This window comes from Aricia agestis, chromosome 5, assembly GCF_905147365.1.
Source record: "Aricia agestis chromosome 5, ilAriAges1.1, whole genome shotgun sequence".
NCBI lineage: Eukaryota > Metazoa > Arthropoda > Insecta > Lepidoptera > Lycaenidae > Aricia > Aricia agestis.
The window spans coordinates 8,317,654-8,334,959 of NC_056410.1; the positions used below are offsets into that span (position 1 = coordinate 8,317,654).

The 17,306-nt window shown below is 37.0% G+C and overlaps 1 protein-coding gene across 2 annotated transcripts; it reads left to right on the plus strand.

Moving 5' to 3' along the window:
• The first annotated feature begins 1,152 nt into the window (after positions 1–1,152).
• Positions 1,153–16,065, plus strand: LOC121727184 (protein spaetzle). Of its 2 annotated transcripts, none has more exons than XM_042114868.1 (6): positions 1,153–1,310; positions 10,835–10,962; positions 13,610–13,760; positions 14,059–14,175; positions 15,218–15,318; positions 15,808–16,065. In XM_042114868.1, exons 1-6 carry the CDS (start codon positions 1,272–1,274, stop codon positions 15,989–15,991), a joined length of 720 nt encoding a protein of 239 aa, XP_041970802.1. In that variant the 5' UTR covers positions 1,153–1,271; the 3' UTR covers positions 15,992–16,065. The 2 variants fall into 2 exon arrangements, with proteins under 2 accessions (XP_041970802.1, XP_041970801.1); XM_042114867.1 differs by having other exon boundaries at positions 10,835–10,961; positions 13,606–13,760; positions 15,808–16,064.
• Positions 16,066–17,306: the final 1,241 nt, after the last annotated feature.

Consider the following 17,306-nt stretch of genomic DNA (forward strand, 5'->3'; position numbering starts at 1 on the left):
CCACTGGACCGATCGGGCTAAAATTTGGCATGCAGGTAGATATTATGGCGTAGGCATCCGCTAAGAAAGGATTTTGATCAATTCCACCTCCAAGGGGTTGAAATAGGGGATGAAAGTTTGTATATAATAATACTTCTTAACGCGAGCGAAGCCGCGGGCAAAAGCTCGTCTATATACAGTGTGAAACAAAAATAAGTGATAATACTTTAGGGTGTGTACGTGTTCCTTGTAGAGTTCACTGTGAAAGTAGCAGCTCTGAAAGACGAATTTTTTTTTTCACTTTTGTATGGGCAAGGGCCCGAGCGTCACGAGTTTCCCCATACAAAAGTGAAAAAAAAATTTGGTCTTTCAGCGCTGCTACTTTCACAGTGAACTCTCTACAAGGAACACGTACACACCCTAAAGTATTATCACTTGTTTTTGTTACACCCTGTATATAAAACTCAAAGTGACTGACTGACATGGTGGTGATCTATCAACGCACAGCCCAAACCACTGGACCGATCGGGCTGAAATTTGGCATGCAGGTAGATATTATGACGTAGGCATCCGCTAAGAAAGGATTTTGATCAATTCTACCTCCAAGGGGTTAAAATAGGGGATGAAAGTTTGTATACTTCTTGACGCGAGCGAAGCCGCGGGCAAAAGCTCGTTTAAATATAATATCATAATTTTTGATAAATAATAATATTATAGAGTTCGTCGCGGCGCGGAGTTGGAAAGCAGGATGGGCCACTCATTTTTACATTTTCTCAAAGTTTTCGGACACTTTATTAGAAATTGTATTTTGTATAATTTATTATTATTTCAATGAATTTACTAACAAGAAAAACATAAGTATTTTTTCTAATATAAAATATAAGAATTAAAACAAAAAAATTAAAAACCTTTCGTTTAAATATCTGCGACAAAACTCATATTAAAAATGACATTGCGATGCGAATTCGCACGAATTCGCAGTTATGTGTGGGAGTTCATAGAGCTCCTTTTTAGTCATAGTAAGTAATATTAGGCGGTTTAAAGGTAAATCGCACGCCTTAAGGTTTTAATTGGCATATTAGTTTAAACGTCACAATATTGGGTTAAAATAATATGTATTCTGTGATATTGGTAGAATTGGAATCGCGGTTGGCAACACAAGGCTGTCAACACCAGTCGTGGTTTTGCGGTCGCCGGCGTAGCACGGCCGAGCGGTGTGACAGTTTAAATATGAGATTAACACGCAATTGAAAACTAAATGCAGTGCGAACGAACAATGTGTTAACACTAAAATGGCCTGGATCTACCGTTACGTCCTTTGGATAATGCTGGTGAGCATCGAGTGATAGAAACGACCTTGCCACTCTCATTTCCCACTTTATTTTGATTTAATGACTGTAAACACTCGTAATTTATGTGCAGCTCTTTGTATTGCTATATAAAAGCCATTTTTTTATCGCTCGCGTCTATTTTTACTGACACAACTAGTGCCCGGGCCGGGTAAACTTTGTTACGTTAGCGGTTAGCGCCAAGTTGAGTGTTTTGGGGGTAAAGTAACGCGAACAGGCTAAAACCATTTGCGGAAACCGGTCGGTTCTCAATTAAATTTTGGACGTTGCAGATAATATTATATTGTTATATGTGTGATCGATAAAAAATCAGAATATTAAAATGCACTCGTAACATAATATCGAAGGCTATTAATTAATCACATAACTGGTTTAAGCACTTACGGTTTTTGTTCAAAGTGCTTAAAACTACAAACGACAATCGGGTTATATTATGTACTAAGAAATAGCAACTTTAATACTAGTGAATATATTGTATTATAAATGAATAAATTCCAGTACAGCTATAAATCAGACATTCTCAAAGTGTGCTCCACGGAGCCCTGGGGAGACCCAAAATCGAAAGCAAGCAATACATGTGCATACGTCTTTATTTTTAGAAAATATATAATCAGACACCGGCATTGAGACAATTTAAAACATTACCTATTTTTTGGTAGTCCGTCAAAAATTTCACTCCATAAAAAGGTTCAACCGCTAAAAAAGTTAAGAAACAGCTGCTCTAAATTATTTAGCGAAGGCTACGCAAACGTTACCCTACACCAGTTTTCCCCCAAGACCCTGCTATCCTTCTTTTTTACCACGTTATTGGATTACCCCTTTCGAATGCATTAAACCAAGACTCACATTGACAAATCCAGTACTTAATCGATTTCTTTTTATGAATTCGATTTGAAACTCAATTATCCGGCCCTCAGTTATAAGGATTCGCGATTACTCAGACCGCCACTTAATGCAAAATGTAAAAATGTATCTCTTAATAATTTCTTAAACCATAATTTATGTGCGATTTATACAAAGTCATATTATTAGGTATGTACTGAACTTCTGCACCGAATCCGCTTTTCTTCATACATTCGATTATCAGAATTTTTGATCTAACGACAATAAATTAATTAGTCCGGTTAATTGAGTTCGTACTGTAATATAGCTATCCCAGGAATTGCTAGAATCCAGCGACATATTGTAATGCTCGGGCCACACTAACGAGAAATGCCGTTAATTATCGCGATAATGCTAAAACTTGTTAAAGCATTATCGCCTTTAATTAGTGGGATATAAGGGGGTTAATGCTATAACATGTTTTAGAATTAACGCGATAATTAACGGCGTTTCTCGTTAGTGTGGCCCGAACATAAACAATAATAATATGGGAGTCTAGTAATTGATCTCTACCCACTCCATGACTGTTCTGGAATTACCTCGATGGCTATATTCAATAACCAACCTACCTGATGATTTATTAATAGAAAAATATATAGGGTCCTGACCCTTAGCTCTGGCCGTCAAAATTGTTTAATGATAGATTATTTTTAATGAAAAATGTTATATAATAGAATTTAATTACACCAATGGAGAAGCAAAAAGTTTAATGTGTTAAGATGATTATAACATTTCAACACTATTCATCGGAAAATCTAAAATAGCTATGTAAATACTCAATCTCAAAATCACGATGGCTTGTCGTCAAACACGTTTGTTATTTAAACTCTAACACGTGCTAATTTAGTAGTGTTATTAAACGAATATAATATTAAAATATTGTGTTGCAAAATTATTTAAACACCTACATTATTAGGCAATAACCTTCGAATTATTACAAAATACTTATCCTACAGCTATTTCGGCAACGGTGGCCGGCCAGCTATACAGGAATTAAAAAGTTGTAGAAAAAATTAATTGCTTAAAGTTAAAAGTAATTTAATTTAAAATTTTGACATAAGCCTCATACAATATTATATGTCAAACTCTTCATTAAATTGAAGGTTAGTCACAATTAAATGTCTCTGAATACGGCGGACGGCAGTTAGCGCTCTATAAGGAGAGCATAGAGGAGCATAGAGGCGTTATTTTAAAAAGGATATAGATAAAGGCTACCCCTAAAAAATGCTGAATGCTACCCCATGTTGCGTCGACGTGTCACTTATAAACCTTCCCTGGACTTCGACGATTTCATTTTTTTAAGTATACTTACGTGAAAGGGAAAAGCTCGTAACTTAATAGGTCTCTAAAGCTCATAGAGAATGAATGGTCACAAAATTTTGTTAATATTTCTTAAATAAGTTTAATTTAGCTCACATAGTTAATACTACTTACTGAGTCATCCTCACGGTTAGTCACAGTAATTTACTTGTAATAACTATCACTTACGAGTAAAAGCAAAGACCGGATGACCATTTTTGTTTCTAGAAATCACAGACGGGCGAAGTGGGTCCAGCCGATACGGACACAGCCTTTTGCGGTGACCTTTCCACTACCGACACTATGTTATTATTCGTTAGAAGTAAACATTTCGAAACTCAGGACTAGGTTGACAGAAAAAATGTCCATATAGGCCGCACAAAAATTTGTGATCGCTCGGCGATCCTGGCGAACTGGAAAGGCTAATCTGCGCTTATCAATCAACTTATATTCGTCTACTGCTGGGCATAGGCCTCCGTCAATGAACGCCAAGGCCCAAGATAGCCGATCTCCTGTTACTCGCATCCAACATCTGCGCTTGTGTACAATATTTATTAATTACCTGCAAATTACCAATAACATTCTTCTTCTTATCGGGATCAACCATTTGATTACTGGTCTACCAATAGAGTAAGTTGTGACTTTTTCCCGCTTACTGCTCGACTCTACAAAGAGTCTTATTGCCGCACTCAGAGTGGAACATTAATTACTTAGGGTGGGTTGCACCAACTTACTTTAACTATAGTCTATAATTGTAACTTTAACTACAATGCAAAATGTCAAATCTTTGGTTAAAGTTAAAAATGGACGCCATCAAGACGCCATATTTAACCATAACCATATAGCTCGACAAGGCTTTAAAACGAACGTGGCGAAAAAAAGAACTAACGCTGTCATCATACAAAAACGTCATTTTTTACAGTTCTCCTTTACCAGCAGCGCCCTCGCCCACGTTCTTATAAAGCCTTGTCGGACCAGCAACGTCTTCTGTCAAATTCTGTGGTCAAAGTTAAGGTTAAAGTTAAAATAGCCTTAACTATAACCATAACTTTAACTTTAACCACGCCTCTGGTGCAACCCAACCTTATTACCTCGATCCCACGATCGCAGACACGATAGATTTTCAATTACTATGCGACAGCCGGGTGCCGCTTGGGAATTGATGGGTTAAATATTATAATTAATAATTATTTTTTTTTACAGAAGATCTTTACAGATATTATAATATGGGGCTTATGTCAAAAGTATCATTTAATTACAGTTAAGTAATTATTAATATTAATTAATTAATTATTTTCCAGTCTAATTTTTGCGCCAGGTCCTTCCTATTTTACGTAACGATCTTAAAGTTTTATGCGGCCTATACGAAGCGAAACAACAATGTTTGCGTCAATATCTTCATTCGATACCAGCATTAATTTTTAAATTTAAATGCTCTAAATTCTAGTTAAAGCTAACTTTAGCCTTAGGCCATTAACAGGCAAGTTAAAACAAAAACGAATTTCACAACCGAACTAAATTTCTAAAAACCACAAGTTCTATTTTTAGTTACTTACTTCGAAACTATTAAATCAACGTTATATATACGTAATAAGAAGATATTGAGGTTAAAAATACTAACGTTTGTAAATAAAAACGTGTGTAAAGGTCGTAGGGTATTGTAATATTGATACTGCGTTGACTTCACACGGCTTTGGCATTGACTTTTGTAACGTAGATCCATAAAGTTAATATACCTAGCGGAATAGTCAAAGGAGCAACAATCTCGAGCTGTCAAACGAAACCAAAATTAATTTTCATCTGTGTGAAAAATATGTGTACGTATACATTTACACAAGCATGATTGAACATTGAATTCTATGAGATAAATTGTCAACGTGCGGCACGTGCCGACTGGACGTCAAAAAAAGAGTGCTGCTGTCATGTATCACACGTCTCTTTTTACCACGCAGTGTTACTGATAGTGACATCTCTTTTACTCAGGCCTTTGTTCCTCTATTCCGCTAGGTATATTAACTTTATGCGTAGATCGCGTCGACAGGTGAACACTGTTTAACCGAGATCAAATCGGCAATTTTCGTATTTGATTTATGTGAATCGGTATTTTACCAGCGATGTGTCAATCCATACTAATAATAAAATATTCGAAAGTGTCCGTTACCTCTTGACGCTCGATCCGTTGAAACGATTTTGATTAAATTTGATATTTGGTGTTCCGGGATTTAAGCCATTATGACATAAATAGTTTTTGCTGAAAAAGAAGAAGAAAAAATGCACGGTTTCCGCGCTGCAAACGAATTTTGGCTCAAAGGATTTGTGGGCGCCGCCTAGTGAGTTCTAATAAGTAATAAGGTAATGTGAAATTAATTCAAACATTAATTCAAATTCTTAATTCAAACATTTTGCAGGAATAAAGAACTGTTTATTTCGATCAACCATCACCAATGGGGATTGTCCATTTTTTTTTTAATTTTGCTCATTACAAAAACATTTCGAGGAATAAGGTCAGTGACCGTTTTTCTGTATATAAACGAAAAAAATACCCATTAGTTACTTATATTTTTGAACAAATATGTTTAACCTTTGTTTGACCTTCAATGGCGTTAAATTAGCAATAAATTCGACCAACATTACGTTTCGAACTTTTGGTGAGCTTCTCGTATCAGCTTTCACATAATCAGAACTTGCATTTGAAGAACCAGCCATTATAAATAAGATTGAAAGGAAAAACATACTGCAGAGGTCAATTATTGGCCGCCGATGATGACGTCAGAGCGAAACTTTAAAAATTTATTGAGAAAAAACTAGCCAATGAATTTCAAAATTATTTAATTTATATTCTTAAAATACCGTATTTTAACGAAAAAAAATATAAAAAGTACATGTGATTTTTTTTTGACAATGCCCATTGGCTATGCCTACGAGACACAAAATCCTGTATCATGCCGTTAGTTCGCCGCGATCTATAATACGACATGGGGTTATTAATACTAACCTGACCGGGAGGTATTGGTGATGCCGGGATGTGTTGAGGATTCCTGAAGGTGGTGGAGGTGCCGGGGGGTGTTGGAATTGCCGGGGGTGTTAGGGTTACTGGAAGGTGTTGGAGGTAGTGGGGTTATTGGGGGTGCTGGGGGTCTTGAAGGTGTTGGGGGTGCTGGAGGTGTTGGGGGTGTGAGAAGTACCAGAGGTAGTTTTTTTTTTCTTTTACAATAATTAGGGTCGTCTATGGGCCAGTCACCCATATTCTTTGTTAAAGAGCAAAATTTTTGGTGATTTGTATGAAGAAGCGCCCCAGCCTCATGAATTTCTCCTTACAAAAGTTTAAAAAAGTGGCTCTTTCAGAGCTGCTACTTTCACAGCGAACTCTCTTTATGTGACCCATACACACCCTAAAGTTTTATCACTAATTAGTTTTGTTACACCCTGTTTATCTACGTACAAACATACAATCTCAAATTTTTTGAAGTCGGCTAAAAATTTATAAAATTTAGTATTCTGTTACAAGAATAACATTTTATTCTAAACAACATTTTAGCAGAAATGAGTCACATTGGGACCTGCGATAGATTTAATTACCTATTGTAGTTGTCATTAATGTTTTAGTATTAGTTGATATTATATAATATCTACATACCTACCTACAGTACAAACCAACAACATTAGGGTCAATTCACATTGCAACGTGACCCGAACTCGATGTGATGAATTTTTAAAATAACCTTTCACTTAACTTTATTTACTACGACTTGTCGTTTGTGGTGTCGGGCTGCCTGTTCCTTTAAGAGGATCGACTACCGGGTCCATCTCCATACAAAAAGCCATAACGTTTTGCTACCCCTAAAACTTATCCGATTTCAACGATTTTTCACTATGTTACTGCCTCTAGTGAAAACTATGCTTCTACGTTTTCCTTTTATCGAAATTTTTGTTAGTTTGAAAGTTACGAGCTTCTGAAATCTAGGTTTTTAGGCTCAAATCTTTCTCATTTTAAATGGTTTGTATTTGAAAAACAACGTTAAATTTCAAACAAAGCAAAACGTACAAGCGTAGATTAGATTCTGCTGAAAAGATTGATACTAAAAAATATTAGTTTTAGTATAGTGTAGGGGATGCAAAACGATATGGCCTGAAACGCGATTTTTGTCTAAAAATACCCAGAATCACAGCCGAACTGCAACTCTCTCTATCGCACGTTTGCGCGGGGGCCGAGCGCTGTGGCGACAGAGAATGGTTTCCCAAATACCTATTTTTTACGCTCGCGTCACTACACTATAGTCTTAAATGGCTCATTTAAAAATGCATCCCATATTCTTATCCCTGTAAGAGACACTTGATGATAGCTCGAATTTGTTGAAGATTTTAAAGAATATCTTCATCCATATTCTGTCAAACTCTACATTAAAATAAAGTTATGTAAGTAATTATTTAAACTATCAAAGTGCGGTCGTCGTAAGGGGTTACTCCTATGGAATCTCCGTGCTGACTCTGATTGCACTGTTTAAAAATCGTCATGCGTTGAGTAGAACACAGCAGTGACGTCATTTCCTGTCCGTCGGAGGTAATCAGTGCAACACGGAGGTCACACGAACTCTGATGTCAATAAACACTTCATATACTCTACTGTAGGTATAATTGTTGATTACTAAAAGTCTAGACTTTCAGACTGACTTTGTATTGTTATTGACTGACGATTTAATAAAGGAATTCCTAATTATCCTTATAAAAATAAAAAACAAAAGTCTGCAAAACACAAATCCTAAGTAGTATCGATTAAAAAGCAACCGAAAAAAATGTATCCTTTTGAAATAACATCGTGTACCTTGCCTTGTTTTGACTTTTATCTCATCACTCGTAGACATTTTCCGATAAGCTGAAAAAGTGTTGCAACGCGAAGTTGGAGTTAGCTTGTCGTCTATTTTGGCAATATTTACCAAAGAACGCTGTTAAGCCAGGTCTTATTAGAATAATATTATTAGGGTGCTGACTGCTACCGCGCCTCTACATCATAACATAATTCATAAGTCTTAGATACTAATTACTATATTAGTAGATCATATTGTCACCATTAGAATACATATATTATTATGGTTAAGGCATGTTAACTCTATATTTACCAAAACAAATTACTAGTGTGATATGGTTTATAAAAACAAAACCATAGTTTTAACATACATATTTACGTTCACTTATATTATCTGGGGGCACGGTAGTGCCCCCGCCAAGTCGAGCAAAAAAGCGGCACGGCCGTACCATACTTTTCTCGAACCAATTCAGGCTCTTTTTGACCCCCTATAACTTCGTTGTGTATAAACCAACAAGCCTGAATTTTCAGTTCTTAAGCAAGCATTGTATAAACACGGTATATTTAAAATTTTATTCAATTTGAACGAGTAGTTTAAGAGCTGTAACTTGTTAAAGTTTCTTAATTTTGTCACTGACTGACTGACTGACTGACTGACCGATCACCAAAAGTCTAAGGCACTTCTAGCAGACATAGAACCATCCAACTTAGAATATAATTAGTGTTTAGGGTCTAAATCAAGGAAAAATTCAAATATTTTAAAATTTCTGTCCAGTTTTCTAGATACACTAACTTCGTAAATAACTTTGTAATCCCATATAAATGTTACTGATTACAAAGTTACATTTGCGGTTTATGAATAATTGTACCTGTACCATCAATATCTCCGGTTTATAGTCGGTAGAGAGATATCTAGCTAGTTTTTAGTGTCTTAATTAAGGGAAAACCTAATAAACATTTCATAATTACTGTCCAGTTTTCTTCTTCTTTCTCTAACTTCGTGAATAACTTTGTAATCCCACATACATGTATAAGATTACAAAGTTACCTACATGAATCATTGTACCGGTACCATCGATATTTCCGTACATATATTCGAAGGAGTAATAGTTGTAGATAGGTATCTATATATATGAAGCACTAGCTTTTGCCCGCGGCTCCGCTCGCGTGGAATTCAAAATCGCGTAAAATACGAATATTCTTGTAAACCTCCTTTGGAAACCTGACGTTTTTCCAAGAACAAAAGTAGCCTATGTGCAATTCATCCTTCAACTAAGTTCAACTAAGTCTACGTCAAAAATCAAGTCGATTGGTGGCTTCGCTAGGCCGTGAAGGAAGGACAATCAAACAAACAAACACACTTTCGCATTTATAATAATATTAGTATGGATATTGGATAGTCATGAAAAGCAAGTAGTATAGTAATACTGTATACATAATGACTATATTATTATTAATTGTAAGTTTTATTTGTTTCTTATAAAAATCGTTATTGATATTTATAGTAGTAAAAGGTACCAAAAAGGAGAAAAGTAGGACTCTACAAAAAGAATTGAGATCCCATCAAAAACATTCTGTAAAAAAACCAAGTCTCGCAAGTCGCAACTCAGTTTTTATACCGTAAAAATTTATGAGATCCATGTAATACTAAGTCGGTTAATTTATTCAGTCCCTACCTAGGGGACCTTCTGTCTCAAGTTAGTACGTAAGTTATTATCATATCAATATTTTAAATCTTTTACATTTTAAATAAATAGATCGACTTGGACATCGCATGAAAATTGAAAACACAATGTATCTTACAATTTATACATACTTATTATATTATTAGATCGTTTAGTATATTGCGCTCCATGCGATTGATGCAGGCCTGTAATGCTGTGTGATACTGTATAGTATAATTATACTAAACAATCTAATCATGCGATGTCCAAGTCAATCTATTTATTTAAAATGTAAAAGATTTTTAATATTGATATGATAATAACTTACGTACTAACTTGAGACAGAAGGTCCCCTAGGTAGGGACTGAATAAATTAACCGACTTGGTATTGCATGGATCTCATAAATTTTTACGGTATAAAAACTGAGTTGCGACTTGCGAGACTTGGTTTTTTTACAGAATGTTTTTGATGGGATTAAATTATCTTGCCAAGTAAGCTTAAGCTAAAGAAAGTTCAGTCGTCTTGCAGACCGTAGGGCTAAAAAACCTTGTAGTACCTCTATATTTGTACCTGTGGGTATCACGAGGTCCTTTAGCAGGATTACTTTTAGATATTTCATAAATAAAAACGTCTATTATTATATAAATAGAGATATCTCTCACTCTCTCTTTACACTCATGTTTTTTAGTTTTATACGAAATACAAAAGTATACTTATCTACATGTAAGTAGGTATAATTATACATGTAGTCAGTAGTGTTATTCTAACTCTGATTTTTTATTATTATAAAGAGCTGAGATAATATTATTTACTTTACTATAATTTTATTTAACTAAATATTTTCAACCTATTTCAGATGAACGTGAGCCTCAGCCTCAAGCCTCAGGATGGCGACGCCGAGCGCAACTGGGGCGAGAGTCGGAAACTCTCCGGCTCGTACAAAATCGTCAACCGACGCACGAGGCCGACCGCTAACAAACGAGGTTCGTTAAAATTACGATTGTCCTGGGTACTTTTATTTATTTATTAAAAGCCTAAACTGTCCCAAAAGCCTCCCCCAAAGACTTCCATCTTTCTCTCCCCTGCGCCACCGCTGGCCACCCTGGCTGGTATGCCTCCAGCTCATCACGCCATCTTACTGGGTACTCAATCAAATTATATTCGATAGGGTCGATATAAAAAATGTTCAGTATTTGACATAAGAATTACGCAAACGCCATAATGTCAATAAGCGATAAGTTATTAACTTCGTTGCGAGTCCTAAGACAGATTTAGCTTGTCCCTCGGGCATCCCTGAGATCATATCAATGGGTTTTCGTGGTTGGTTGCCACTGTTGATCCTGGCGACACAGGAGTTGCAGTGGTGGGAAAGTGTGGTGGGCCTTTTGCCCGTTTAAAAAAAAGCTATACGTTATGTCAATAACAATCGTGTTCAAAACATTTCTCTAACTTCGCTGGCAAAGTTATCGATTCAATTTGGCTAAATGCTCTGATCTAGTTTATCCGGAATCCAGTTTATCTGCAAAGGTTTCATTTCTCAAGTTACACTGTTCAGCGGATGCGCGTATCGCACACTGTGTCGGGGCGCAGCGGATTTCCGCTTCCATACAAATTCAATACAATACAATACAATACAATAACACTTTATTGCACACCAAAAAAATACAAAATAAAATCATTTTACATATGACAGCATATACTGATGATGCACAAAAGGCGAACTTATTGCTAACAAGCAATCTCTTCCAGTCAACCTTTTGCTTATCGGATTGTCTAAAAGAGATTGCAAATATCGTGTAGGTGTACAAAACTAATAAACAGAGAAAAGTTTACTTAATTAACAATTAACTTGAAAAACAATAATAATAATAAAAGTAGCAACAAATTTATGTCTTATTTAAGAAATGGTGTCTTAACTTATTTTTAAAAATATTAATCGTATCAGCGCGACGAATTTCCAGTGGCAGTGAGTTCCAAAGTACTGCAGCACGAACAGTAAAGGATTTGGAAAATAGGGAAGAGGAATGGGAGGGGATTTCAAGGGTCAGATTGTTAGAAGAGCGTAACGATAGTTGGTGGGTGTCACGTAGGAAATTAAAGCGTTTTTTTAAGTATAAAGGTGTGGAAGGGTCAAACAGGATATTATAAAGGAGTGAAAGAGTGTGAGTGTCACGTCGGGATCGAATAGGAAGCCAGCAAAGCTTTCTGCGGAATTCCGAAACATGGTCATATTTCCGTAATCCAAAAATAAATCTAATGCAAACGACCTCCATACAAATTGTATGGAGGCGGATTTTTGCGATGAGCCCCGGCACGCTGAACCCCGGCACGGCCCGTCTCAGTGTGCTCACTCCTTAAAGTTACAAAAAACTGTTAATGAAGTTGTAAATTAATTTCTCAATTTGCTGTTCTGGGAAATTGTAGGAAAATATCAGTTGTAATCAATGTTACTGTGCTGTTAAACTGTAGAAAATCGCAGTTACCTACTAATCAATTTCAAAACTTCGTCATGGAAACGATACCTAAGTCTAAACGATAACAGCAGGACTGTAATAAAACATAATTGCTTGTTTGCTAGAAAATAATCGTGAAAATACTCTTCAGTGAACATTTATAAAATCTATACTATATTATTATAATGCGGAAGAGTTTGTTTGTTTGTTTGAACGCGTTAATCTCAGGAACTACTGGTCCGATTTGAAAAATTATTTCGTTGTTAGATAGCTCATTTATCAAGGAAGGCTATAGGCTATAAATTATTACTCTAAGACCAATAGAAGCTAAGAAATAGATGATATTGTAGAAAAAACCGGGAAAATTATTTGAAGACGCTTATCTCGCAAACTACTGAATGAATTTTTAAGTTATTTGGCACAGATGTAGCGTAGACCCATAAAGTTAATATACCTGCTAGGTATATTAACTTTATGAGCAGACCACGTGCAGGAACATAGGCTATTTTTTGCGGGAAAATGTATATACGGTTTCCGTAAAATTCCTAAATATTGCGGGCGAAGCCGCGCGGAACGTCTAGATAATGACATAAAATTAAATATGAACAGATGATCTGCTCAAAACCATTTTTTTTAAGTGTAAGCAAGATAGAGCTTTCTATGAAACTAATTTGACAAGTAATGTGATGGAGCTGAATTAATTTATGTAAAGTCCTTTTTTTAAGATTTTAATTCTTACTGAAAAAACATTAACAATAATTAAAACCGGAAATCGGTTCTCTAACTGCTCTACTGAATAATTTGGGATTATCTCCTCCATGAAAATTTATTAACAATTCCTGCGATTTCATCGATTCAGTATTTTGAATCCTGATTCGTGATACTTATTGTAGGCTCAATTTATACCCCCGCGGAATGGAATGGAGGCACTTTTTGCAATGAAACTGTACATAGCACAATGAATATTATGTCAACAGTACACATAAATGAAATACCAGCCAAAAACCGAATTCTGCGGAATTCTTGACAATTCCGCGGAAGACGCGCGTCCGAATTTTGGCTCGTGTTTAATTGTGTGTGTGTGGAGTGTTGTTTTTAAATTAACATTATATTATTACTTTAGCCAGAATATCCACATACAAATTTTTATTTAATAGTGGCTAATAAATTCCAGGTACTACGGAGGGCGGGCCGTTCGTTTTTCCCGGAGTGTCGTCCAGGATAGGGGAGGCGGAGGAGATACAGGTGCCAGAGGAGTGCCAGAAGACTGGTATATGTGAGGACCTCCCAGACTACCCCGAAGATGTAGTTAAGAGTTTAGTTGATGATGTAAGTATGCCCGCCCTTACATGTACACTTCTGAAGAAGGTATTCTTAAGGCTTATAGTTAGGTACTTCTAGGAAGTACCTAACTATAAGATACTCGTACCGTTAGTCATAAGCAGATTGTAACTCCTAAAACCTATCCCATGTCCCGATATCAAAAGTATCTCTAAGCCAAATTTTATTTAAATCGATTCAGCGGAAGATAAACAAACTCATAGTCCGATAAACCGTGTGTTAGTTTCTCTTCTATAGATCATAATTTAAATATATTTAAATCAAAATCTTGTGTTATCTGTTTCAGCTCATACAACGCAACGCGACGACAATATTCAACAATGACGTGTTGTTTCCGCCGCAACTCGCCGAGAGAATCGGCGCTGACGACATAGACATTGAGCTGTGTACTTCAAAACTACAAGTAAGGGTCAATTCAGACCAAAACGCGAACATGTTATCCTGTTGACATTGCCTTAACAATAACAACCATTACCGTAGGTCCGCCAACTAGCTATGAGTAAGCCTCTTTGCTCTAACTGCTCCGACTTTTGCGTAATATTCTCTATTTTATTGTAATACGTTTAAACATAATTTCACAAATCACAAAGGACTGCGGAAGGAAGGTAGCGTAGGTACCTAGGTACGGAGGAGGACGACACGGCGCAGCACACGCTCGTTGCCTGCCCAGCCTGGGTTGCACAACGGGCAGAACTCTGCGCCGCTATAGGATCAGACCTCCCGGACATATTATGAGCATTAGTCGGGTCGAGAGAAGCCTGGCAGGCGGTCTCTACTTTCTGCGAGTCCATCATGACGCAGAAGGAGGACGCTGAGAGAAATCGGAAAGCCGATGAAGCAGCTGACTCGATAAGGAGAAGACGCGGAGGACGAAGACACGCTCAACATGAGCGTCAACTCCCGCCATAATAGGGCTCGGGCGATAGATTGGGGAATTCGTCGCCTATTTCAGGAGCTCTTCCGGTAGAAGAGCGTCCGGAGCCCTGGACCGCTCTCCCGGAGAAAGCAGCAGAAGCCGCGCGGGTGGTTCTGCTGGTAGAGCAGATGCTGCTGTCTGGGCTGCTGCAGTTATCGCCTCAGGCGGGTCCAGCGGCTCGGCGACACGCGGAGAGGAGGCACCTTTGGGTTTTAGTGGGTAACCAAGGGTGCTCCTCCTTACCGTAGCACCCGAGGAGTTCCACATATCCAGGCGGCCCCCCAGGCTGTCGGGAATGCATTAAGCATTTCCCAACGCCAAAAAAAGATACCTACGCTACCTGCCAATAAATCAATATATATGGTATTACTTCTCCGTAAAAAAATTATAATCATTCACCTCCTAGGACCAAGCTCATCCAAAAGTCGATATCCAGTTGAACACTTCTTAAAACTTACAAGAATTTTAAGAAGGAACATATTATTTATGTTCCTGGATGAAAAATAAAAGGAGTTTGTACTTTTTACAGATATTTACACCGAGAGCTGCCAAGACTGTCGACGACAAATGGCACTATATTTTGAACCCAAAGGGCAAGCCTAAACAAACTTTTCGCGTGGAAATATGCATGTAAGTTCCTTATTTTTGTTTTTGGTGTAATAACCACAACACTACAATGATATTTAAACATTTTATGGGTCACTTGAGAGGCAGCAATTTTACTATCACGTCCAGGAGGACGACATTAGGCCTATACTTAATATGTATAGGCCTAATGTCGCAGAGATAGGGACATCTCTGGGTTTTATTTATATTTCTGAGGCCTATACATATATAGGCCTAATAGGTCATGGCGTGGCATAGGCGGCAGCGTCCTAGGATGGCGGCAGAGTTCGTACATGGGGCGGAAAAATTAAAGTGGCCTATACTCACAAAAAATATAAATCCGACGCTGGCCCTCCTCAATTTGATCCAAATATAATTTAGCGTTGACATGGCTGGATTATAAATTATCGCGGGTGCCACTATGAATGGTTATTGTTTCACATTCATTTATTGCTTACAATGTTATCCCATCCAAAAACATCCTTGTATATTTATAATGCTATTATTTTTCAGGCCTGGCGACAGCCCTTGCAGTAACAACAACCCGCCAATCATGAGCTTCCAGACCGGATACACCTCATACTGCGAGCAGAAGTACTCCCTGCGAGAGATGATCGCGCTGGACAGCAACCACCAGCTAATCAAAGACTCCTTCCAAGTGCCCACGTGCTGTTCCTGCTTGTTGAAACAGTTATAAGTCTGATGTACTATCAGAGACGTTGATTCCTAGGCAGATGGGGGACCTACGTAGTTTGGTCGCGTTATGTCAATCACAGCCAGATTACAATTAACATTGAATGGACATCATCCGGTCAAATGACGTTGGTCTGCCTAGGAATCAATTTCCTCAATGGTACACTCTTATTTATATTACCTCAGTCAGTAAAGTTTTAGGTACTTACTTTATAGGTTGGCAGCCAGCGTATGTGCCAATGACGCTCAAACCAAGTTTATCTATATATAAATACGTGAGCGAAAAACTTTGTAAGCCTTTTTACGAAAAATGGGGAAACGTAGGTGCATGCAATTTTGCACAGTTATAGTTTATATGGTGAAGGAGTGCATCGAGCTAATATTATTTTGAAATTATGCTTTTATCATACATTTTTTTAACAAATAAAACATCACACACACAACAATGCGCTACAATGTGCACACTCAAACAAATGACAGCTTTTTGACTGACAAGCCCACAGAAATGGATATAGTTTTCTGTGGACAAGCCTATACATACGAATTATACTCTTTTATTTATGGTTGAAGTCTGTTGACAACAAGTTAACAAATTGAAAATGGATTATAGTGTTTTTATTGAATCTTAGAAACTATTAGACAATGCTTACACGTAGATGGATTCTTAGCTCGCCAGCGCGTGGCCATTTTATGCTTGTGTGCAATTCCCATAGTGTGCGTGTAGGGATGGGCGTATATCGATAAAAATATAAAATTAGACTACAGCCATCGACCAATAGTCGACCATAATTTTATGTTATAGATTTTTATCACGTTATAGATTTTTAGGACATCAAAAAAAGGAGGTTATCAATTCGACCCGCATGTTCAAAAGTATATGAAAAAAGAAAATACTTTTATTAGCACTTTTAAAACATGAAATATGCAGACCGACTCCTTTGTTATGTTCTACTCGGTCGGGCATAACATTACAGGCTTGACGCTTATACACCGATATGAGCTTTCTCTTTCACTCAACTTACTGCATCGTTAGTAAGAAAGAGTAACATTATCAACTGTCAAAATATAAGGCTCCCTCCAATAGTATTATACCTCCATGGCTTACACAGCCAGTTTGAGGTCAGCTGAGTCCCAGAGACAAGATTAAAAAAATATATATTATGATAAAGTCAATATTTTTTTAATAAAATATAGTAGTCCTAATATCGTTGAAACTAAGGTCGAATTTCGACCGCGAGTCTTACAGCCGCACTCAGAGATATATTTTAATGATTTCAATTTAATGAAGAGTTTGACAGATAATGTTATAGGGCTCATGT

What these genes read in the sequence shown, in the direction of transcription:
- LOC121727184 (XM_042114867.1), top strand. Translation starts at nt 1,272, where the DNA reads ATGGCCTGGATCTACCGTTACGTCCTTTGGATAATGCTG. An exon ending in ACGTCCTTTGGATAATGCTG is followed by an intron (nt 1,311 to 10,834) that starts GTGAGCATCGAG and finishes AACCTATTTCAG; the next exon opens with ATGAACGTGAGCCTCAGCCT. An exon ending in TTAAGAGTTTAGTTGATGAT is followed by an intron (nt 13,761 to 14,058) that starts GTAAGTATGCCC and finishes TATCTGTTTCAG; the next exon opens with CTCATACAACGCAACGCGAC.